The 25,024-nt window shown below is 40.3% G+C and overlaps 1 protein-coding gene across 4 annotated transcripts in view; it reads right to left on the bottom strand.

Annotated features, from left to right (window-relative positions):
- The window catches only part of PLD1 (phospholipase D1), a 206,546-nt gene that overhangs the window by 94,205 nt on the left and 87,317 nt on the right, over window positions 1-25,024 (bottom strand). For 3 of the 4 annotated variants that reach the window (XM_082624745.1, XM_082624746.1, XM_082624747.1), the window contains exons 2-9: window positions 21,322-21,486; window positions 20,947-21,074; window positions 16,794-16,939; window positions 16,446-16,551; window positions 14,644-14,709; window positions 10,484-10,542; window positions 9,368-9,460; window positions 1,437-1,589 (exon numbers count right to left, since the gene is read on the bottom strand). In XM_082624745.1, coding sequence (XP_082480871.1) covers window positions 1,437-1,589; window positions 9,368-9,460; window positions 10,484-10,542; window positions 14,644-14,709; window positions 16,446-16,551; window positions 16,794-16,939; window positions 20,947-21,074; window positions 21,322-21,486 — 916 coding nt within the window. The remainder of the gene's footprint in view (window positions 1-1,436; window positions 1,590-9,367; window positions 9,461-10,483; window positions 10,543-14,643; window positions 14,710-16,445; window positions 16,552-16,793; window positions 16,940-20,946; window positions 21,075-21,321; window positions 21,487-25,024) is intronic. The other variant, XM_082624748.1, reaches the window with a different exon arrangement.

The following is a 25,024-nucleotide window of genomic DNA, read 5'->3' as shown; positions in this document are numbered from 1 at the left end:
ACTACTCCAACTGAGTTGAAATGCCTCTGAAAACCAGTTATGAGAAACAGATATTGTAGAAGAGATAGTGACAAACAGCAGTCTTATCACAGGATGTGAGCCAGAGTGAAGAAAAAAAAAAAAAACCATTCCAAACATGGAGATAGGAAGAAGAAAGGTGAAGAGGAATTTAAAAATGTGTGAGAAGGGATGGTGGAGAGAACCGTCTCCATAGAACTGAAAGGCTGTATTAGGGAGGGGTTGCTAATAAAGGCAGAGAGATAAAAGGCCTCAGATTGTAAATGGAGGAACTTAGGCTTGTTTGATACAATGAGGAGGACCACTTACACCAGGGAGGAAGCAGATGAAACCTGGATCTGTATGGATTCATTTGGCAAGGGTGTGCAAGTGAGTGAGGATAGGAGATGGAGATAAGACGGCCAGTAAGTAACTGTTATAGCGACCAATGAGAATTGTGGCCTGATTTCTACGGTCCCCCAGAAAACAGGAAAGTACAGTACCAGGAGAGAGGTGGGGTGTTTTTTCTTTGATTGATTGTTTGTTTGTTGGCCATGCCACGCGGCTTGTGGGATTTTTGTTCCCTGACCAGGTATTGAACCTGGGCCCTGGGCAGTGAGAGCTGAGAGCACAGAGTCCTAACCCCTGGACCACCGGGGATTCCCAGGAGGGAGGTTATTGGCAGCACCACTACATTTCCAATAACCAATCCTGAACCTTCTATTGTCAGAGATCAGGAAGTTCAGCACTTATTTTCACACACACAAACACACATGCAAACATATTACTAAGAGTAGCATATTTATATTATATATATATATATTTAATGTCAGTGTGTATAGAGAAATGTATATCTATAAGTATTTATATACATGAGGCTGAACTTTATAGAGACAGATGTATATATAAAGACACACATATATTGGATAACTACAGTCTTCCAGAAACAAACATTTATCAACACACACACACACTCGCTAATAAAATCTATAGTAAATGTACAGTTGAGTATCCTTCAAGGTATCTTTCTTAAAATCTGTATGTAAACAGAATTTTTCTAATCAAATCACTTTTTACATGTTTTGTTAATAAAAGGATATCAATTTATAAAGTAAAATTTTACTTTTTAAAAATATGAATTATTACTCATCTGTTTGGTAAATTGGTATTATTGGGTAGTCAATTTTGTTAAAATAGGCATATATTTTATTAAATCAGGGACGTAGCAACACATGGGATCATTTATTCTGACTGTGTACATATGTAATTTACATCTTAAAAATATACAAAAAGAAAAGTAGTTTCATCACTTCTGATTGAGAATGAGTTCCAAATAACAATTTTCTAACATCTAAATTATTTTACCATCTTCTTCACTTAAGGTTGGGAGAAAAACTCTGTTTTTAGAGAAATCTTTTAAAAATATTTCCAATTTGTACCTTGAAAGATTATCAATTCGGAGTCCATATTTTGTCTCCGTCTCCTTCTTTCCCACCGTAACTCTGAATTCTTTATCTACCAGCAGGACGAAGGCAATAGCACCACTGTCTGGTTTCATATATAGTAAAAAGGAATCTTTTACTATCAACCACCTGTAAGAAGGAAATAAGTATTTTTAAAGTTGTACTGAATTACTGAAACAAAAAGAACAAATTATTATGACACATCTGAAGTAAACACTCTAGCAGACAGTAAACATAATTTTATTTCTTACACAAGGGATCTATTTTTTTAAAAATATGAAAACACTATAAAACAAAAAACAATAAAAAATCTTCCTATTATGTTTTTTTGAGAAGTACTGGCACCAAGCAATTCAAAACAATTCATTAGCTCTTTAAACACTAATGGCAAATCCTGGAAGAATGCCCCTGATACGCGCAGGCAGCGCTAACAGGATGCAAAGCAGGTGCCATAGTTGTTCGAAAAGTGGAATGGGTTGGTGTTTGCTAAAATAAACCACCATAAAAGAGGCCAATGAGGGGCTTCCCTGGTGGCGCAGTGTGGTTGAAAGTCCACCTGCCGATGCAGGGGATACGGGTTTGTGCCCCGGTCCGGGAAGATCCCACATGCCGCGGAGCGGCTGGGCCCGTGAGCCATGGCCGCTGAGCCTGCGCGTCCGGAGTCTGTGCTCCGCAACGGGAGAGGCCACAACAGTGAGAGGTCCGTGTACCGCAAAAAAAAAAAAAAAAAAAAAAAAAAAGAGGCCAGTGAGTCTCTGAATAAGTAAAACCCCCCTTTCAAAAAAATCCAGTAAGCATCCAATAATCTACATATTGTTCATTTCAAATTATTGGTGGCTTTAAGGACCATTAATAAATGATGCTCAGTGGAACATGGTCTCTCAAAAGTATATCTGCATTCAATCCAATATCTATTTAAGAGCCTCATGATGCAAAAGTACAGTGATAAACTGGGAGTTTGGGCAGAGGTAGAAACAACACAAAGATAAATCAGACATGTTCTCAAAGGAGCTTATTAGGCTAGTGGGGCACGATGACAATTCTAGGCTGAATGGATAGGTACTAGAGGAAAAAAGCGAAAAGTGATGTGTGTAAGGAGGAGGGAGTCCTTAGTTCTCACTAAGAGAATGAGCTAGTGGCATTCTCCCAAAGAGCTAGTGTCTGAGGGAGGCCAGGAAGAAGCCCATCACATAGAGCCCAAAGGGTTCAAGGTGTACATCCCGTATGGAGGGAAGTTAGCAAAGGCTCTAACGGGTGGGAATGCTGCCTGTATTGGAAGAAAGTTTGGGGAGGCTGGGGTTTCAGGAGGTGTAGTATGAGAAAATGGACAGTGAAGGTAGGTGGGGTGGGCGTGGGGAACAGGCAAAGGCCACTTTGAGGAGGATCTGAAGGCCATGCGAAGGAGGATGACTTTACATCATGGAACCAGTTTTTTCTAAACTTGCCTGATCATCAGAATCTCTTGAGATGCTCGTTAAAAAAACGGTAGATTCCTAGGCCCTACCACAGATCCATTAAAAAGGCCGGACAATCTGTGTTTCTAAAAAAACACCCAGATGGGGCTTCCCTGGTGGCGCAGTGGTTGGGAGTCCGCCTGCCGATGCAGGGGACACGGGTTCGTGCCCCGGTCCAGGAAGACCCCACATGCCGTGGAGCAGCTGGGCCCGTGAGCCATGGCCGCCGAGCTTGCGCGTCCAGAGCCTGTGCTCTGCGACAGGAGAGGCCACAACAGTGAGAGGCCCGCGTACCACAAAAAAACCAAACCAAACCAAACCAAAACAAAACACCCAGATGCCTTTTAAACAAGGGAATCCTCCTGCCCTGGCAAGGCAATGGGACAATAAATCATGGGAACTATATTTTAGAAAGAAAGGTCTTAAGGATAAAGAAGGATGTCCTGTAGCAGGTTAGCAAGCTGCTGTAGTAATAGAGAACAGTGCTTCTCACCACTTCACTGTGAATATGCATCACCAGGGGATCCTGTTAAAATGCAGATTCTGATTCGGTAGGCCTGGGGCGGAGCCTGAGATTCTTCATTCTAACAAGACTCGAAGGGGATGCTGAGGTTAGGACCTCACCTTGCGTAGTCAGGACGCAGATGATAGGCGTGACACTGACAGTGGCAAGAGCGAGAGAAAGGGTGGGACTGATTTGAAGTGAAAACAAATGGCAACTTTGTCAAGCTGCACCTAACATCATATCCACCTGAGACTGTATAGTGATCAAATGAATCGGTCGATAACTAAATAAAGTAACAATGGGAGTATTATATCACACGCTAGGCAACGTAAAGCACATTATGAAATAGGTAAGGCCAGACACCTCAACATTAATTAACTAATACTGTAAACGTAACATGTGTACTCAGCATTTAAAAGAAATGTATAACAAATCATTACTGAAATTGCTAACCACATTACATTTTAGTGGCTCTCTAATTTGCGATTTAATGTAGACAGATCTACATTGATTTCCACATGGTTTCATTTAATTCATTTGTTTTTTAATATATAGGCTGTCTCCTTTCCAATAAAACGGCATGGGATGGATTCAGGATAACACAGTAAAGGACATACATGTGCTATGGTTAATAAAAGGAAAAATATCAACGTCACAGAAAGCAAATACCTAACCACAACACTAATATAATTATGGTGATGGCATGCCAATGTGGGTTTGAGCTTCCTGGTTTTTCCTTCTTTTTTTATAAATTTATTTATTTATTTTTGGCTGCGTTGGGTCTTTGTTGCTGCGCGCAGGCTTTCTCTAGTCACGGCGAACAGGGGCCATTCTTTGTTGCGGTGCATGGGCATCTCATCGCGGTGGCTTCTCTTGTTGCAGAGCATGGGCTCTAGGTGCGCAGGCTTCCGCAGTTGTGGCTCGCGGGCTATAGAGTGCAGGCTCAGTAGTTGTGGTACATGGGCTTAGTTGTTCTACGGCATGTGGGATCTTCCCGGACCAGGGCTCGAACCCATGTCCCTGCACTGGCAGGCGGATTCTTAACCACTGTGCCACCAGGGAAGTCCCTTCCTGGTTTTTCTTATCAAATGAATAAATTAAGGAAATAAAGAGGTCACCCACCAAAAAACTAAATTCCAAAGGAAGTTTCTCACTTTGAACCTAATAAGGCAATTGAACAATATTAATGGATAACATTCTCAATAATTTTCAGCAAATGCAGAAATTTATGTTTTATGAGAATTCTCATAACTCTGCTCAATGTAAATGCCAAGGCCATGATATCACATGGTAACTCAGGCATTCTGATGGGGCTGAGTTATGAGTCCAGACATGTAGCTGCCTGTTGATAAAGAGTTGGTCAAGGGTAAAAGAGAGTAGCTGGATCACATATCTGATAAAGGTCCTTCTTTAGCTACAGTCCCTTGTCCCAGCTTGACTTTCAATGCAAGATAGAGAGCAGACAGCAGGGCACAGGCCCAGAGCACCGGTGTGCTATATTGCTGATGGGGAAGGAGCCACAGGCTTTGAAAACCACAGCTGGCAGGTTTGTCACACTGAGAAAGAAAGTCCAAGATGTAGCAGCCTGGAAATACAGAACAGTTTAGTAGTGACTGCTGGATTTTGAAAGTTGAAGGCCAAAGATAATGGTTTCCCTTTTGACAATGATGAGTTACTCTCTACAACAGTCATTAGATATAAGGTGAATTGATGCCTGGCCTTTATTTAAAGCTCTTCTTAATTATGCCATTCATTAAACCTCTTCTGGTTTCTGCCCTTTCTCTCTTTGTTAACAGATGTTTTTCTTTAACAGGAGAATATGCATCAAGAAAGGAATCCATCAAGCAGCCTTCAGGGGTTCAGTCCCTGCTGCTCAGGGACTAAGCATCTGCCTTGAAGTCAGCCTCCCTGGGCTCCAATTCTGGTTTTGCCACTTGTGCACTTGTGTGAACTTGGGTAACTGAGCCTGAGGTCTAAATCCATAAAATGAGGATAACAATAATGCCCAGCTCATAAGTGTCTGTGAGGAATCACTGAGATGATTCATGGACATTGCTTAACACAATGCCTGGCACCAATATACATGAGCTTTTATGAGTACTCTTGTTCTAAACACAACGTGAGATTATGGTCTGTTCTAACAAGATGTGACCAGCTGTGCTACTACTTGCCGTGTCATTAAGATACAGAGAGACCCACATGAGCCAGACATCACCTTCTCAGCCTCGTCTCCTCCCCTTCACTCCCACCACGGTGGTCGCACTGGTCCTGAGACTTGCTAAACTTGTTCTTTGGGCTTCCACGTTTGCTATTCCTCACACAGAAATTATTTCTTCCAGATCCTCCCATGGGCAGTCGCTTCCTATCCATCAACCTTTGGTTTAAACATTCCTCCACAGGGAGGCTTTCCCGGGCTCCCATCCCACCCACTACTCCATCCTGTTTAGCTTCTTCATAGCCCTTATCACTATCTGGAACTATTTATGTCTGCTTGTTTATTGTCTCTCCTCCACTAGAAAACGAGAGCCTTGAGAGCAGGGAATGTGTGTCACGTCCACTGGTATCTTCCCAGGGCCCAGAGCAAGTCTTCAGGCAAAGCATTCCTTTTGCCTAAATAATGGCTGTACAAATGGGCCCCAGAGAGTAAATGAAATCATTTAGACACTGTCACTGTCTAAAAATTGTAATTCTTGGTATAGCACACAGTTCAGTAAAGTAAATGCTAAATGTGTTAAAAACTATTTATCTCTCTTTTAAGACATTATTTGAGATAAGAAACATCATCTAGTCCATCAATAGGATGTGCTGTTTAAGTAGATGTTTTAAATTGTGGGAAGAAATGTTTGCTGTGTTTGCCATTTTTTTTCTTTCTACTTGCGCCTGAGACAAGGTCACTAAGAGACTTGACTGAAAGTTTGATTGCCTTGTTTGCCTTATGGCAATTTGTCAATATAGAATATATAAAGCAATCAGAATGGTTTCTTATGGATACAAAAATAACAAAGAGTTATGACCGAGTGTTGCCCTTAAAAGTAAACTCCCGTTTAGACACCAATAGCCTTCTAGTGTGGGAAATTTTTGAAACAAATTTTGTCAGCTATATCTTATCATCTTTATTTGGTACTTTATTTTATACCCCATGAATGTGACTCAGGAAATACTTATTCATATGGAACCAAGGCTTCAAGCTTCATGGAAAGATTTACACAATTTAAAATGATGACACATTTCATTCCTGGGAGGATCGTATCTTTTTAGATTGTCCTGGTTGAAGTCTGATACAATCCAGACTTTAAAAGTCGGGGAGGTGTATTTCCTTCATATAACAAAGTCTTCCCCCCCATCTTTTCGGGCTGCCCCTTCTCATAGAGGTTAAACTCAAACATCAGTTCCTTGGCTCCCAGAGCTAAAGTTGCCATCTGCGGTCCTCAAGTCCCTCATTATCACATTGCCTTCTTTTTCATTCAAAGCTCTGATCACCACTTGCGTTGATGTCGTTCACATTGCTTGTCAGCTTCTCCTGCCTGCGTTCCCCTCCAATAGAGCTCTGTGAGGGCAGGGGCCTCGTCTTGTTCACCACTGTTCTCACAGTGGCTAGAATACAGCCTGGCAAACATTAGGCACTCAATAAATGACAAAAGGGACCAGATCAAGGCTTCCATTTTTTTTTGCGGTACACGGGCCTCTCACTGTTGTGGCCTCTCCCGCTGTGGAGCACAGGCTCCGGACGCACAGGCTCCGCGGCCATGGCTCACGGGCCCAGCCTCTCCGCGGCATGTGGGATCTTCCCGGACCGGGGCATGAACCCGTGTACCCTCCATCGGCAGGCGGACTCTCAACCACTGCGCCACCAGGGAAGCCCAAGGCTTCCATTTCTTGAGTAGATGTCTTAGGTTGTGTTGCTCCATAAGTCAACTCTGAGACAAGGATGTAAGTGAAAGAAGTTTGTAAAGGGACTTATTAGGGAGCTTAATAGGAAGCACAGGAAGGGAAGGACGGGAAGGAAGAGCAGGAAGGGAGCCATCAAGGATGTGTTTTCACACACTTTACTGTGGGCAATTGGGCTGCATATCTGCTGGGGAACTCCAGGAGACGGTACAGAGCTTGCTGCAGAATCACCCCACCCGAGGGGTCAAAGGGCTGGACTCCCTCCAGCTCTTGGCTGAGGGCTGTTCCTGGGGGCTGCGAATGCTTCCAGCCTGCTCTGTTCAGAGCAAGACTTCAGTCAAAGTCTTGCAGTCTGAAATCCGTACTTGGCACTCAGCAGCAACCTTAGGCAAAGTTGGTAACTGAGGAGGAGTAGGCAGGAGGAATCTGTACCAGGGCCCCAGTGGGCTGGGAAGTTCTGCCTCCCAGAGAGGCATGATGTGGGGCAGAAATCAAGGGCAGAAGCAGGCTGGCTTATACTCTGTTCCTCTCCTGGCTTGGCATTTGGTGTTCCCCTGGGTTCTGTACAATTGGGGGTGGGAGAGGGTGGGAAGATACTTCAAGTGGGAGTCTCTGAATTCCCTGTGATGTTACTTATATCCCAAGTTTCCCTATATAAATTACAGAAGTTTATTTGAAAGCAAATATTTTCTAGTCTATTGTTTCCCTGTTTATTTTAGTAAAAACATTTTTTGTAACACAGAAATTTTCCGTTTTCTCTAGCCAAATCTCTTCATCTTTTCCTTCTATCCTTTCAAAACCCAGAAAATAAGAGCTCAACTTAATGGTATTTTTTGCTGGCAGTGTATCTGAAATAAAGGTAGATTTAAAGGTGGAATCTAGTTTTAAGTTCATGTATTTTTAACCCACACATAGCTCAATTTCATTTTTACACATGAGTTCATATATCTTTTTCAAGGTTAGAGAAATAACATATAGTTCTTAATATTTTTCACAATTCCAGTAAATTATTATTGGAAAAAATAGCTATCATCTATTATGTTCAAAACATTGTGATAAATGCTTTGAGGAACAGATAAGAATCAGATAAGAATACTGCTCCACAAGGAGTCTTTAGTCGGACAGGACATAGGTCTATATCACACTTACTATAATATACATTCTCACAGATATAACTAAAATTATCCCTGAACTCTGACCAGTTTTTATCTTTTTAGCTTATATTTTAATGTACAGCTACTCTGAATAATGCTGCTATGAACATTCACGTATAAGTTTTAATATAGACATATTTTTTCCATTCTCTTTGGAAATAGCTAGGAGTGGATTTGCTGGGGCATATGGTAACTGTATGTTTAACATTTTGAGGAACTACCACACTGTTTTCCAAAGTGGGTGCATCATTTCACATGATGCACCAGCAATGTATGAGGGTTCCAATTTCTCTACATCCTTGTGAACACTTGCTATCGTCCATCTTTTTTTATCATAGCCATCCTAGTGGGTATGAAGTTGTATATCACTGTGGTTTTGATTTACATTACCCTAATGACTAGTGATGTTGAGCATATTTACTTGTGCTTATTGGCCACTATGTTCTTTGGCTGAGCAATTTTTTTTTTTTTTTTTTTTTTTTGCGGTACACGGGCCTCTCACTGTTGTGGCCTCTCCCATTGCGGAGCACAGGCTCCAGACGCGCAGGCTCAGCGGCCACGGCTCACGGGCCCAGCTGCTCCGCAGCATGTGGGATCTTCCTGGACCGGGGCACAAACCCGTATCCCCTGCATTGGCAGGCGGACTCTCAAACACTGCGCCATCAGGGAAGACCGGCTGAGCAATTTTTGAATTCTATGGCCCACTAGGTCTTTATGTATGTAATTGGCAGACTCTGCTTACAAGTCCAAGTTTGAGTAGAATGTTTAAATAGAGCTGAAACCTGGAACTTAATTTAAAATTTGCTCTGCCATGACTTTCAAAGATTTATCACTGAAAACTAGTATATAAAAACTCCCCAAGTACTCAGTTTATTAAAACAAACACAGAAAACTCTCAGGTCCTACCTTCTGGACCACCGGTAGCAGGCCCTTCCTTGACCACAGCAGTTCAAGCCTGGTATTCTGTGTCCACCGGATCTTTTCATTATCATACCTTCTCTGAAAGAGACATCAAGTTAACCCATCATCTTCAAGCTTCCAGCTCACACTTCGCTGATACAGCCTCACAACTTAGGACTAAATATACCGTTTCTTTCTCCCGTGTCTTTCCTCCCCAGTTTTTCCTCTTTCACTGTCAAATAGCTCAATACTATGTTTACTAGGCTGAGTACTCCAGCAGCTAATCTTTTAAAGTACTCTGGTCAGATGCAGGCCTGTTGGCACTGGGGGCAGCATAATTCTGTTACACACACTGCAGGACCTTAAGCATTCCAGCTTCTGGCTCTAAATGCTGAGCGTTCCCTCCAGTCACTGTGACAGCCTGAAAAAGACCCCACACATTGCTAAATGCCTGCATGGGGAAGGTTCAGCTGCTGTTGAGACCACTGGAGATGCTCCCCCACAGATTCCACAGATATATTTCTGCATCCCTTCACCTACAGTTCTGGTACAAAGCCAGGCCAAAGAAGCAGAGCAAAGCTATTATCGATACTTTGGAAGAAAAAATCTCCTGGTTTTGAAAGATGTGAAAAGAAAGAATAATAATAATGGCTAAACAAACAAAAATTAAAACAGCTGCTAGCAATGCTCTTTACTACAAAAGTTAAGCTCTTCGTAATATCAGGCTCTCATATTATGAAGGAAAATAATCATTAAGTAAATTTCAATCCTGTTACTTGGCATACATTTTATACAGTATTATTTTTAGTATACGTGATTAAAAGAAGGGATCTTGTAATTTGATTTTTAAGGCATTCTCCCATACATCATATTTGCTACCTCTGTTAAACACCCCTACTGTGGGGTTAGAGGAGGAGAGTGGAGCAGTTGACACCCTTGTTTAAAGTAGCAAGATACTCTGTTTTGTATGAATAGGTCCCTCAGTTGCTCTAACTCTGTTGGGAAGAAAAGCAGCTATCAGTGAAGCCAGGTGAGCTCTATCACCTTGGCAAATGTTAAAAAATCAACTGTTAATGCTCATCAACTCTTCACACTTCTTAGAGATCCGACACTGGAACTTACATGCCCTTTGGTCCCAAATCATGGATGAAGGACAGCTGGCTTATATCAAGGAATTCTGTCTGAAAAGAGGCCAAAAATCCAAACTTTAGAAAGCAAAAAAAAGAGGGGGGGAAATTTATGCATTCAGAAAGATATTATTAGGTACCTTCATGTATAAACACGCCTGGGGTACTCAACAGATGACACAGATCAATAACAATGGTATTGCCCTGAAAGAGCATATTTTAGAAGCATATACACAATTAATACAATCAAGAAAGTGATGTGTGCTCTAAGATGAAGAGACAAATGCTCAAAAAGTTCATGGAGAGATCTACCAATGGCAGTAGACCATGGCAGTAACAGCCTTAACAGAAAATCAAAGACGAAAAAGATACACTCCTGGCATTAGGAGGCAAAGGGGAGACCAGACATGGAAAACACTCCACATCAACCAAGTTCTATGGGAAGAACCATAACAGTTACATGGAAAAGTAGTTATAAAGTTATAGAGTTATAGGGAGAGGGTGACCACTTCCTAGCTAATGTGACATCACAGAGGAAACGGCACTTGATCTGGGCTTGTAAATGGGATTAATAAAATGAAACATAACAGGGCTTCCCTGGTGGCGCGGTGGTTGGGGGTCCGCCTGCCAGTGCGGGGGGCGCAGGTTCGTGTCCCGGTCCGGGGGGGGGTGTCCCACGTGCCGCGGAGCGGCTGGGCCCGTGGGCCGTGGCCGCTGGGCCTGTGTGTTCGGAGCCTGTGCTCCGTGGCGGGAGGGGCCGCGGCGGTGGGGGGCCCGCGTGCCGCAAAAAAAAAATAATAATAAAATAAAATAAAAAAAGAAAATGAAACATAATTTTCCTCTGAAGTTTTGTATACGTGATTGGGACTCTCTAATATTAACCTTGTAAGAAAAATTACACACCTCTCAAAGCTGTCAGTACTTGTGAAGTCCAATTAAATGCTTAGTTTTCTTTCTTAGGGTTATTTGAAGAAGTCTTTGAAATTCAAAGGGATTTAAATATCTTTAAAAACCCCAAATCAAACATATCCTCACATAGTATTTTTTATAAGGATTTTGAAAGTCAAGGTCTTTACATTTTATTTCTTATATAAAACATGGTAATTCGGTACCATACATTTTTAAAATCTGATTTGTGGAACTGCTTTCTAATCAGAAAATATAGAAATACATAGGTTATTAGAAGTGATACCACAGACTTTAAGCCACAGAATCCAAAATGTCTCAAGATCCTAAGCCATAAGTTCTCATTTTATCTCTAAGGAGCAGAGAGAAAAATACTAACCCTAGTTTACACTGGCAGAAACTACTACAGAGGTGTAACTAAATTATGCAAAGTCAGAGACTAGTTGAATGGAAGAATAGGAAATGAAAAGCAAACATCAGGGAAACCACTTATTACCTGGATATTTTCTTATGCACATAGCTCTTATCAAATAGTTGACAACAGAAATATTCTTTGAACTAATTCAGAAACGATAACTTCAGAATATCATACCAAAATTGCTAAATGTAAAGAATTTCATCTAAATAAAAAGGTACACATTGGCAATGCAGAAAATTTAAAGTTGTGTATTAAGATAAAATTTAAATTTATCCTAATGGTTTACTAAACAGAAATTTGGAGGAAGAACTAGTCCTATTACATAGAAAAAAAATCTTTGGCAATAAATGTTCTAATACAGATTTATGGAATTGAAAAAAAATGTGGCAATGCCAATTTAGAAGCAATCCTAAATAATACAATTTGAAATATAATATTGTATTGTCCAAACTTCTCCATGCATCTTCAGGGATAAGAATTCCATTCTCCATTTGGGCAGGTGATTCTCAGGAATAAGAATTTAAAGATCAATTTAGCCTGATAATAATCCACAGGGCTTATTGATCTCTGAATACTGTACTAATCAATATCTTTTTTCTTTCCAATGGAACTCATGAAAGGCACATTTAAATGTTAGGGAAACAGGGAAGCAAAGTGTTCCCATGCCAAAGGGACAAGCAACAAACCTGAGGGGTAATAACGGACCCTAGAAATTACTGGGGGCTCGCTTTACACTTATAAAATATAAGTTAATTATATGTGATTATATAAAAATAACTTTTAATATGTTTTTTGCAGACAGAAGTTTTAATATGTCTCACAATTATCAAAGGAGACACACAGATGCCAATCTAATTTCTCAAATATGAGACAGAGGCCTGCAAATCTAGTCTCTGGGACAAATTATAATTAGTGTGAGAGGAAAATAACGTTAGAAAATTAAGACAGATCAAATTGTATCCCATGCTTGAAGCATTTTGGAGAATTCCGCTGTTAGGGAGAATAATCTAAGTAGCCACCAAAAAAGAGGGATTCCCTGGCAGTACAGTGGTTAGGACTCAGTGCTTTCACTGCCGTGGCACCGGGTTCAATCCCTGGTCAGGGAACTAAGATCCTGCAAGCTGCGCAGTGCGGCAAAAAATAAAATAAAATAAAAAATAAGAAGTAACATATATTCAGTCAGTTTAAACCAGGTTTTCTCTTCCAAAGGAAATGTTTAGAAGACACTCTGGAATATCTAAATACAATATGGCTCAACTTTTAAAAGATTTTTATAATTGGAAAAGAAATTAAAATGAACATTTTGAAAAAATGTAAACATTTTAAAATCAACATTAGACTCCAAAATATAGAAAGGCACGCAGAAAAAGAAGACTAAACTCAGCAAGTACCGTTCAAGGGCCAAAAGAAATATTAAAGCCAAGTCACAGACAGGCAGGAAAGTAAAACAAATGGAAAATTATTGCATGCTGGTACTAGCACGCATTTAAATAATTCTCTGTCAAAGAAAACAGCATGTCTGATTTCAGAGAATATGACAGGAAGCAGCATTTTTAGTAATAATAGAAGTAATATCCTTATTCGTTATGTTCTTTCAAAGATGCACATTCCTGAGTCCTAGAAAGGAAGAAATCCTTCCCATCAGCCTTCTCTTGAGGTTCTCTGGTTGGATCCAAATTGCTGGTTTCCCTGAGAAAACTCTTCTCCAGGATTATGAAACCACAGAAGGTCCTTTAAGTCAATGGAACATCACAGTGCAAGTTGCTGCAGCAGGTGGGCTGTGGCCTGGCCCCAGGTCATTTGTGTGTAAAGAGGACCAGCTAGGTGCATGCCCAGCAACCATTAACACATAGGCAGGCAGCAATAGGGCAGCGAGGCACCAAAAAACTCCCAAGAGTCAAGGCACTCTTGCTTCCTCTCCTAAATACAGTAGGCTTCCCTCTTTCTGTTCATGTGTGCATGCCATTCTCTAAACTAGAGGCCGAATCATAACTGCAGCTACTCTGAAGTTCTGCACACATACCATACACACATATTCAACCTCCACAGCAATACGGTGTATACATACACAGGCACAGAATATAATAATGCAGTGCCCTCTCAGTTATCTGAACCTTTGGATAATTGAAGGCTAACCCTTTAACACCACCACCATGCCCCTACCCCTGCCCCAGGCCTCAAGGGCCTCTAAGAAGGCAGAGCTCATTGTTTTCTGATGCCTTCTGTAAAGCCCACTTCCTCCTGCTTGCCAGCCACGTGCCTCCCAAACTTAAGTCTCTGCAGCTGCTTCCAAGCCTCACCACCTCTCTTCTCTTTTCTCTGAATTCTCTAGAGGTTTTTCTCTCCTTAGCTTTTCCCATGCTTCTCACTTACACGTGAAAAGACAAGCCTTTTACAGGCTCACAGGCCAATCAGATGGCAATCACAGTATGCTCTGTATAATCTTTGGGTATTCCACTCTGCTCAACTGTTTTCATCACCTACTACTCAATGTTTTTTCTTCAGCATTAGAAACGCTTTTCGGCATTATTCTGGAAGCCTGAGGAGAGAAGGAGGTTGATTTCTAGATAATCTAGCCTGTAGTAGCATTTCAAGTTCATTTAAATCTGTTGTTATAGACATATTAATTAAGTTATATTTGATATTTAAAAATCAGCATCCTCATATACTGGATCCTTGCTGACAAATCAATTTTGGATTCATTTCATTTAGTTTAACCCAAGGAATAATGCAGAAGTGAATACAAGCACTTGTGTTAATAAAATGATCTAAAATTTAGCTTTACAGTTTTATAAATTATTTCAAAATTTAAATCACTGAATAGTACTTACTGTTGCATGATAGTTTCTATACATGGGCATTTTTAGTAATTTTGTCAAGTAATCCTCTAGTTGTTTCTGTAATGCAAATATTTTACATTAGAGATATCATCATACTTAGGGGAAAATGTAAACAGTGACAAATGACATGACTGTTCCATCTTAACTTCTGTAACTTATTTAATTATTTATTAATGTTTTCATTGGACAAGGAACCCTGAATACATCCCTCTCAGAACATAAAAGTTTCAGATTACAAAACAGAACTGACATTTATGTGTTAATTTTCTGGTAAAAAGTGAATTAATCTTCTGCCCTATGCAGCACCAGATCACTGAATCAGTGTGGGCAGAAGTGTCCCCCGTCCTGAGGTTTCTGTTCTACTGTTGTATGTGTCTGTACTTTGTCCTACTCTTCTGAGACTCTAACTGTCCCATCTATAGTTTGGGAATGATACTTACATATATTTAGAACAAGCCACTACAAATTCTTTTTTTATTTTTACTTATTTATTTTAATTGAAGTATAGTCGATTCACAATACTGTGTTAGTTTCAGGTGTACAGCAAAGTGATTCAGTTATACATACATACATACATATCTATTTTTCTCAGATTCTTTTCCCTTATAGGTTATTATAAAATATTGAATATAGTTCCCTGTGCTATACAGTAGGTTTTTGTTGGTTATCTATTTTATATATAGTAGTGTGTATATGTTAATATACAAACTCTTAATTTATCCCTCCCCCCACTTTTCCCCTTGGTAACCATAAATTTGTTTTCTATGTCTGTGAGTCTATTTCTGTTTTGTATATAAGTTCATCTGAATCTTTTTTTTAGATTCCACATATAAGCTATATTATATGATATTTTTCTTTCTCTGGCTTACTTTGCTTATTATGATATCTCTAAGTCCATCCATGTTGTTTCAAATGGCATTATTTCATTCCTTTTTTAAGGCTGAGTAATATTCCATAGTATGTATATAACACATCTTTATCCATTCATCTGTCGATGGACATTTAGGTTGCTTCCATGTCTTAGCTATTGTAAATAATGCTGCAATGAACACTGGGGTGCATGTATCTTTTCTAATTATGGTTTTCTCTTGTTATATGCCCAGGAGTGGGATTGCAGGGTCATATGGTAGCTCTATTTTTAGATTTTTTTACGGAACCTCCATATTGCCCATAGTGCCCATAGAAGCCACTACAAATTCTGAAGCAAATATATGGAAATAGATTATTTTAAAAGAGTAGATCTCAGGGCTTCCCTGGTGGCGCAGTGGTTGAGAGTCTGCCTGCCGATGCAGGGGACACGGGTTTGTGCCCCGGTCTGGGAAGATCCCACATGCTGCGTAGCGGCTGGGCTCGTGAGCCATGGCTGCTGAGCCTGCGCATCCGGAGCCTGTGCTCCGCAATGGAAGAGGCCACAGCAGTGAGAGGCCAGCGTACCGCAAAAAAAAAAAAAAAAAAAAAAAAAAAAAGAGTAGATCTCAAAGCCCTCAATGATGAGCTCAATCCTGCCTCACAATGAACCCAAAAAGGTTTCTGAGGGGTAGGCAGCTTCCACATAAAGTCACTCCTGACATAGAACACTCTTCCCCTTCTGGGAAAATGCAACCTCCCCAGGGCCAGAGTGGCTCGGGGAAGAAGGGTTACCTAACTAGTTCCAGAAAAACTAAACCAGCCTGGGTGATAGATCAGCAGGTGAGAGAAGTTGCATCCAGGCCCACCTCACCCCTCAGTAGATGCCGTGTTTCTATAGCACTGCAGAAGTATGTTCAGAACAACAGAAGAGCAAAAGGACTCACCCTTCTACCAAAGAACTGTTCTTCTTGGATCATGTTTTCAGATGAACGGGGCAAACTTGGCATCTCTCGAGGCTCTTCTTTGACATTCTGTCTTCTAAATGTGTGTCTAAGACACAGAGACACACAAACACAGACACACACACACACACAATGCAAACATTTATTAGATTATTCTTTAAACCATGACTGTCATAGCATCTTTCAGGAGATAGCTTATTTTTAGAAGAGCCTATTTGATAAAAAAATATCCACCAACAATGGACTAATTAACCAATAACATGAATAAAATATTCTTTCAATCCAACTTGTATACTGGGACAACTTTATAATTAATTCTGGGACAGTTACCTTCTGGTGGGAATGGGGATTCGGATAAAGGCTTTGTACTTGAGCAGCTCTCTGTGAAGTTCTTGGAAGTGCTTGAACTTCCTCTTAACTTGCCATTTAAATTCCCCATGTGTTAATTCAATAGTGTAAAGATTGATGCTTGGTACCTATAGTGATAAATAAAAATGGTTGATAGTTTAGATAACAACAAAAATTCCAAAATCTCTCAATGAACAATAGCTAAGTAATAAGTAACATGGATGTATCTTTAAATACAGCCTACTTATTCTGTGTAAGTACTGAAGCAAATGGTTTTCCAAAACGACTGATGACAGAAGTAACATGCTCTTAAATATTCATCTTACGATATACATAAGACAAACTCTTGAGTCACACCAAAGGCAAACCCCCACCAGTCCTATTGTTTCACATACACAGACACACACACACACACACCCTTGAAACAAGAAACCAGGTAAAAGAGACAATGAGTGAAAGCCCTAATCAGCCATCGGGGGATTGTCCAAAAGTACAAGCAGTGAACAGACAACGGAGGGGGTGAGAGGGAAGCTGGAGGAAATGACTTCCACTGTCATTCTTATCCCACTTCAGCTCTTCACAAAAGACACGAATGCCCTCTCCTTCTGAAAAGCCTTGCAAGGTCCATCCTCGTCTGTAACGTCTCCCTGTCCTGGAGCAACACCAGTGACTAGGAGGGTACAGGATGATTAGAGGGAAAAAAGCAAAAGATCTTCCTACACACAAAATATTTCCCCAACTACTTAACTAGAATGAATTTCCACTTAAAATTTAAAATATTTCTTACTAAAACACAAATATATCTTAGTGACTAGTGAATTATTTCAATCAGAAGAGCTAACAGACCTGGGGGATACAAGCTTTGATTTTGTGGAAACTGTCAGGAGATGGAGGGATATTTATAAAGCACAGGAGATTGTGGAGAAATTCCCATGGTGTGTGGAGGATAGGGGAGGGTAGTGGACACTGGACCACCTAGAGGGCACTGGCCCCTGATGGGAGATTGAGGCACCACAGGTATTGATAAATGTTGGGGGTGAAAGAAAGTAAATGTCTCCTACTTTACTAGCTTACCCAGGCTTTGGTGTCAGCAACCCCACAGGTGATTCCTGGGCTGCTGCCAATCATTATTATTATTTATTTATTATTATTTTTTTTGTGTGTGGTACGCGGGCCTCTCACTGTTGTGGCCTCTCCCGTTGCAGAGCACAGGCTCCGGATGCGCAGGCTCAGCGGCCATGGCTCACGGGCCCAGCCGCTCCGTGGCATGTGGGATCTTCCCGGACCGGGGCACGAACCCGTGTCCCCTGCATTGGCAGGTGGACTCTCAACCAGTGCACCACCAGGGAAGCCCTGCCAATCATTACTGATGTTTGGTATATTTTGCAAACTTCTAAAGCACGGACCACGCTGTGTAGATGTAGTATATAAAAATGAGCACGAGAATCAATGTAACTTGTGCTCTTAAGCCTGGAATCCAAACATATCGCTGGTAAATATTCAAATCCAGCTCTTGCTTTGCCTCTATTTGGGATCCATGACAGTTACTATAACCAGAAGTTGAAAAAACCCAGTTCTGGGGTCTAATATTATATGCCGTCTTTCACCTTGGCCAACATTACAGGCATCATCCTGCATCATGTTTCACGGAGAAGGGTGCAGGAGAACTCAGAGTGGCCAGAAACTCTGCATTCAAGTGAAAACTGCTCAGTTTAAGACAAGCCAAATAAATAAGAAAAATTATACAAGTTAAACAAGCTGCCCCATATCCTAGGATTATATTCCCAATCTAAGAAAACTGAATACTTAAAAAACATTGTAAGTGCCAAGTTTTATCCTTCACACATAAACCCAGAATTTTGGACACTAAACTTCTTAGCAATTCTAAGGCAGTGTGGGGCAATGGAAACAGCCTGTCCCATCCTTTTTGAAGATTTTAAAGGCCTGAAACACTGTAGTGCAGCCTACCAGCTATGAAGCCTTAGCCAAGCATCACTTCTGTCATATAATATCCCAGCAGAATTACTGGAATTTTTTGGAACTGGAATAGTTTGAGAACTTTTAATAAAGGGACTGCCCATGAAGGTGTGATAAGAGTAAGGAAACCACAACGTGAGGACAGTTACCTGGGACTCAGGAAGGCATCCCCAGTTCCAAAGGGACAAGAGGCAAGACCAGGTGCTGGAGTAGGAAGGAGAAAGCCATGTAAAGAGGCTGCCTTGTGGGGAGGATGCCTTTGGTCAAGGGACACAGCCAGCCCACGGTGGCCCCAGTCTGGGCTCTCCACTACCTGAACCTGCCAGAAGACAAAGGCAAGGAAGCCTTGGGGGGACAGAGCACAGGGTGGAGAAGGGTGGGAGGAGGAGTGGGAGGGGCAAGTGGGAGATCTGCTGGGGAGGCGGGGGGCAACATATGCTCCTCAGGGTTGTCATGAGAGTGAAAAGAGAAAGGCCTAACCATGAGCCGGCACATAGAATGCATTCAGTCATTAGAAAAGTGTCATTTTTATTTACCTGGAATCACATTCAAACTGCAGGAAGTTAGTTCATATTTCTTAGTAAACTAAACACTAAGCAGGATAAGGAAGCTGCTTAGCTTTCCTACACAGACTAAGATTTAAAACAGAACTTGAAATTAATATAATATTGTAAATCAACTATACTTTAAAAATTAGGATCCAAAGGAGAAATCTTAATATATATAAAAAAAGAACAGAACTAAACTCACTTGACTAACAGAAGAGTATGAGCAGAGAAGTCCCTGGTTTGGTGGCTTAAATATTTATCTTTATAAATAACATTAGCAGATACCTAGTAATAATAATAATACATAGTATTATACAGTATATACTTGTATAATACAATATATAATATTCTTATATTATACTATGTATTATTATTATTAAATCCTCATAACAAACCTAAAAGGTGTGTCCTATGATACCTATTATTCAGATGAGGAAACTGAGAAACAGAGAGTTTAAGTAAATGGCTGAGGGTCACAATGCAAAGACAGGAATTAAACCATGTGGTCTGGCTCTGGAGTCTGTGCATTTAACCTCCACATGTTATCACCTCTCAATCTAAATGCTGGTAGGCGAAATAAAAAGGCAAAGGTCATTTTAGAGACATTTCTTGGTAGGTTATGTTCAGTGGTGTATCAGGGAGATATGGACCCAACTCATAGGAAGAGCCTGAAGGAAAGCTGAATACCGAGGTGGCTGTAAACTAGGAGTCGGGATATGCACAGGTAGGTCAGGACTGAGCGCGAGGCAAAATCATCAGGAAGCGGGCAGCACGTGCCACCCTCCAGAGCCTGCCCCCGGCAGAAAGATTATTCTACACTTCCCCCGAGGCAGGGGCCAATGGCTGCCTTACTCTGCCAGGGCCAGAGCTTAACCCGAACGGACAAAGGCCACCAGCCTGCATCAATGTTCTCTACCCTCAGACTTGACAAGTGTGAAATCCAGTCAGTAACAGAGCAAACGCAGCTACCCTAACAGCTTCTCCTAGTCCAATCCCTTTCAAAAGAATGCAGGTTTGCTTGATGAAAACTCTACTCCCGATGCCTTTCCAGAGCTTAAAGAGAAAATGTGAGTGAAGCTTAAGGGATGGTGTTAGAAACAAGTCAGAGGGGCAGACTATGCCAGCAGAATTCTCTCAGCAGCACTTCTGGGCAATGGCACTGGCCAGTGCAGCCTCCTGGCTTTGTTTCTTTCAAGAGCCAGGTAGTATCATTATTTTCTTGCTGAACAAGGATTAGGCAAGCTAAACTTTTCCTTGGCTTATATCTGGCATTCTAGGTGGAAGAGCAATGCCTCATGAGTCCACACTGAACAGAAAACTGGGGAGAGAGGAGGACTAGGAGAGGCACTTCACAATTTATTAAACTTATAATCTGCCTTAAGTGACTTTTTAAAAAGGCATTTTCCAGAATGGGGAAACAGATGTATAAGAATAAGGACTAAATGAGAAGGATGCAAAAACTTGAGAGGTGATGAGCACTCAGAAGTGATAAACAAAAACACAAACCGAAAGTTAAAAGCATAGTCATAGCTAGGAGGAAGGAAAATGCAAGGCAATGTGTTAAATCGTATATACTGACGAATACAAGTTGAGTCCATAAATGCTCTGACCCTTTTTGTAGATGTTAAGCGCTCCACTTCCAGAACTTGAACTTTTATTGGACAGCCGGAGAGATACGTCTGTGTATTAGGCTCCTTAAATCCTTGAGTCTTATAAATAGCAGAGAAAGGGATATACACTAAAAAATAAATAAGTAAACAAAGTTATTGCAAGAATACAATGATATTAGCATATCTGGCCTTTTACAGGCATCTTTTTTAAGAATCATAACATGCTACAACAAGAAAACAGCTAATGAAAATGAGCTCAGTGTTGTGACATCAGCAAGGATGATCAATCATCTATCTGCTGGTTATTTCAATTCTGTGCTCTGCCAAGCAACCCTGATAAACTCTCTTCTCCTCGCTCAGACCATCAGTCTTTACCTTCCTGTATCCTGGGATCGCTGGGAGACACATCGTAGTCCACCTCCTCTCCCTCAAAGTGAAGCTCCCGCGTGTCCAGATTTTCTATCAAATTACTCATGTCAGCAGCAATTTTCTGCAGTGCAGAGGTATTTACTCTTGGCTCATCTTTCAGTGACATGTTGGCTTAAGACAGGGTAAAAGCAAAAGAAAGAAGAAAAGGGTTACTAGACTTATTATTTTGGTCAAATAGAAAAAAGAATGAAATAATGCCATTTGCAGCGACATGGATGGACCTAGAGATTGTCATACTGAGTGAAGTAACTCAGACAGAGAAAGACAAACACATGATATTGCTTATATGTGGAATCTAAAAAAATGGTACAAATGAACTTATTTACAAAACAGAAATAGAGTCACAGATGTAGGAAACAAACTTATGGCTACCAAGGGGGAAAAGGGGAGGGAAGGGATAAATTGGGAGATTGGGATTGACGTATACACACTACTATGTATAAAATAGATAACTAATAAGGACCTACTGTATAGCACAGGGAACTCTACTCAATACTCTGTAATGACCTATATGGGAACAGAATCTAAAAAAGAGTGGCTATATGTATATGTATAACTGATTTGCTAAACACCTGAAACTAACACAGCATTGTAAATCAACTATACTCCAATAGAGATTAATTTTTTTAAAACCCAAAAACCCTATTTTACTATTTAAATCCAGGCTTAGGTATAGCCTAAGGAAACAAGTCAACTAGCTCTAGTGAGCCCCAGTTACCTCAAACAACCTTTTAATTTATTTTCCAGTTTAACATTTAAAGGATTCCTAGCTTGTAAATTAAATTGGAATGAGATCCTTACTTGTAACTCAAGTAAGAAAACAAGCAAGAAAAAGACACACCACATTGACTAAATGCCAATATTATCTTTCATCCGATTTTATTAACTTGGGTAAGGGAGGAGAGACTCAAGGTAGATGGGTTTGGGAATCGTTATCCAGAGAAAAGGAATTGATTCTTGACTCTTACAAATACATGGAAAGAAAGAATACCAGCTAAAATAAGCAACTTTGAATATTTTCTACAGAAAATTTAGGGTATTTTACAATAATTTCAAGATGCAGATTTAAAAAGTATTTTTATGTAGCATAACCTTTCTACATTTCCCCTATAGGTGATATCCCCAGCAAAGCGTATACTATCTTTTTGAGATATGAGATTTGGCCATGACTGTACGTGAGTTATAGTGACGTACCTGTCCTGGAAGGTAACCAATTAGTATACCTATTCTGAAAGATACCAGAAGTGCAAGAACTACACTTCTCTCCTTTTTTAGGAAAACTGGTTCTATTTCATTCTGACATTTAATAACACAGGTCATTACACATCAGAACCCAGGAAAGAAGAGTCCACAGAGATTTTATTTTTCATTTAAAATACCAAGATTTAAGCCTTGAATGCTGTCACTGGAGTTGGCTGAAAAATCGGTACAGGCTGAACTAATCTCTCCGTTAAAACCAGACCCAAAAATGCGAGGGCTTCCGTACCAGTAATTCCTCCACATACGTTCATTTATTACTGCAAATCACAAACATTTACAGAGCATCCACCACCTACTCATTGTGAGATGGAATGAGTGAGTATGTAAAGACACTGGTTCCCGTGATTAAGGAGTGCCTGATGTAGGTGATGGCGATAAGCTACATGACCCCAAATTCATCCCTGGCCTCCTCCACGGTCTTGGCCTTCCTGAGAATGGCATGTGTTGAGCAGAAGACACTTAGCTGGGTTCTCTCCTACAGGTGCTATCAAGAAGCAGGGGTGGGCTGGTCTCTGTGAGAAATGCTAGGACAGAGTCTTGGGCAGACTTGGGGAGCGCTATTGTAACTCAACAAGTCTCTTAAACCTATACTAACATGTGTGGTAGAAAGAGAAATTGTATGGAAATACAAAGATCCGAGTAGAGGAGGGAGGTTCTGGTTTGGCCAGGCATGTAAAATCAGTATGTCTAACCTCTCTGTGAACTGTGTAGTCAATCACGTTTCCTCCCCCATGTTGGCTATAAGGAAGCTTGGAGCCAGATTTGTGGCCTCCTATTAGCAAAATATAGGACCAGCCTCGCCTATATCACTTCCCTTCAACTTTCTCTCCCACTTCTAATTCATTTTATAATAACAGTTAATGTGTACTGATTGCTTACTATCACCTGGCTTGGTGATAAACCTTTATATACCTTATCACATTTATTATCAATAAATCTATGAAGGTTTGTTATTTCCATTTTGAAGAAGACAGGGTTTGTCATCCCCTCTTTATAGATAAGGAAACTGAAGCATGGAGAGATCAGGTAATTTGATGAATACTTTGGACAATCTGTCCAAGGTCACATAACTAGTAAGTGATGGAGAAGGGATTTGAAACCAGGTCTCTCTGACCCAAAAGCTGATGTTCTTAACCATGGTCTTTATCTTCTGTATATTTTTTGTGGATATGTAAGTGCCCCTAGAATAGATGGAAGTTTTAGTAAAACCAGTGCCCTTGAGCAAGTTCCTTTAGAGCTGACTCAAATGCAAAGAAAAAGAAATGAATTCTTCTTGCAGCTCAGCCGTTTAAACTCAGGGCTCTGGTTTCCTCCTCTATAAATTAAGGAGGCTGAGCCATTTCATCTCTAGGGTCCCTTTAACACTAAAACACTAAATGTAAATAAAAGATGCTATAAATTGTTCAGCTTCCCCTTATAATGTAATCAAGTTAACCCGTCTCCTAACCCAAGAAATTAACTGAAGTAGTTTTTCATATGAATTCATATTCATGGATTCATTCTCATGGAGCCATTGTCATAATTAAGAGATTTATTTCCTTCCCTCTCAGTTCAACAAATACTTATTAGATGCCAACTATGAGCCAGGGTTTATTTAAAATACAAGGTAATGAAAAACTTAGAGGAAATGAAACAAGGAAAAACAAGTAAGAAATTACATCATATCATTGCTGCTTGTGAATTTGTCAAGACGTTAGGTATTTTCCATTGATTAAACAGTCTAATGGCTAACTCAGTCGACTTTCTCAGCATAGCAAAGGAAAACAAGGGTTACTCCAAATGACTTTCCTTTTGGACTGAGTGTTAATGTTAAAAATGCATGTTGAATTTAAGATATACAGAGAACAGAGTAATTTATACGTTGCAAGCTAATTGGAATAAATAGTACAGAGTCATTGGATCAAGCTAAAAAAAAATCCTATTTCAGATCAGGAGAACAGAAGGATATAAATTTGTGAAAAGCTTAAGGAAGAGTGAGAAAAGAAAGAGAAAGGAATCCTCTTATCATTTATCCTCAAGTGTTTACTATGTGCTAAGCACCATTTGAGTTTAGTTATGTTATTTAGTACCCACAATGATCCTACTTGGTACTTATGATTATTCTGAATTATCTGCATTCAAAACTTTGATTATTTAGTTAAATAACTTGTCCAAGGTCACTCCAGTTGTGTCAGTGTTGAATTTATAAAGCAGATTTGTCTGGCTCTGAAATCTCATGGACTTGGTTATAGATGTTCGTAATTATTGATTTTATTTTGTGGGCTTGAATGTCTATAAATTGATCATTTATATGAAGTTGAAGTTCCATAACAATAGTTACTCTTTAATCATCACCCTTTGAAAGGATCCTACTGGCTCCACTGTCATTACAATTAAGGAAACAACATAT

This window comes from Mesoplodon mirus (genome assembly GCF_964341445.2).
Source record: "Mesoplodon mirus genome assembly, chromosome: 6".
Classification (NCBI taxonomy): domain Eukaryota; kingdom Metazoa; phylum Chordata; class Mammalia; order Artiodactyla; family Ziphiidae; genus Mesoplodon; species Mesoplodon mirus.
This window is presented reverse-complemented; position numbering and strand designations above follow the sequence as displayed.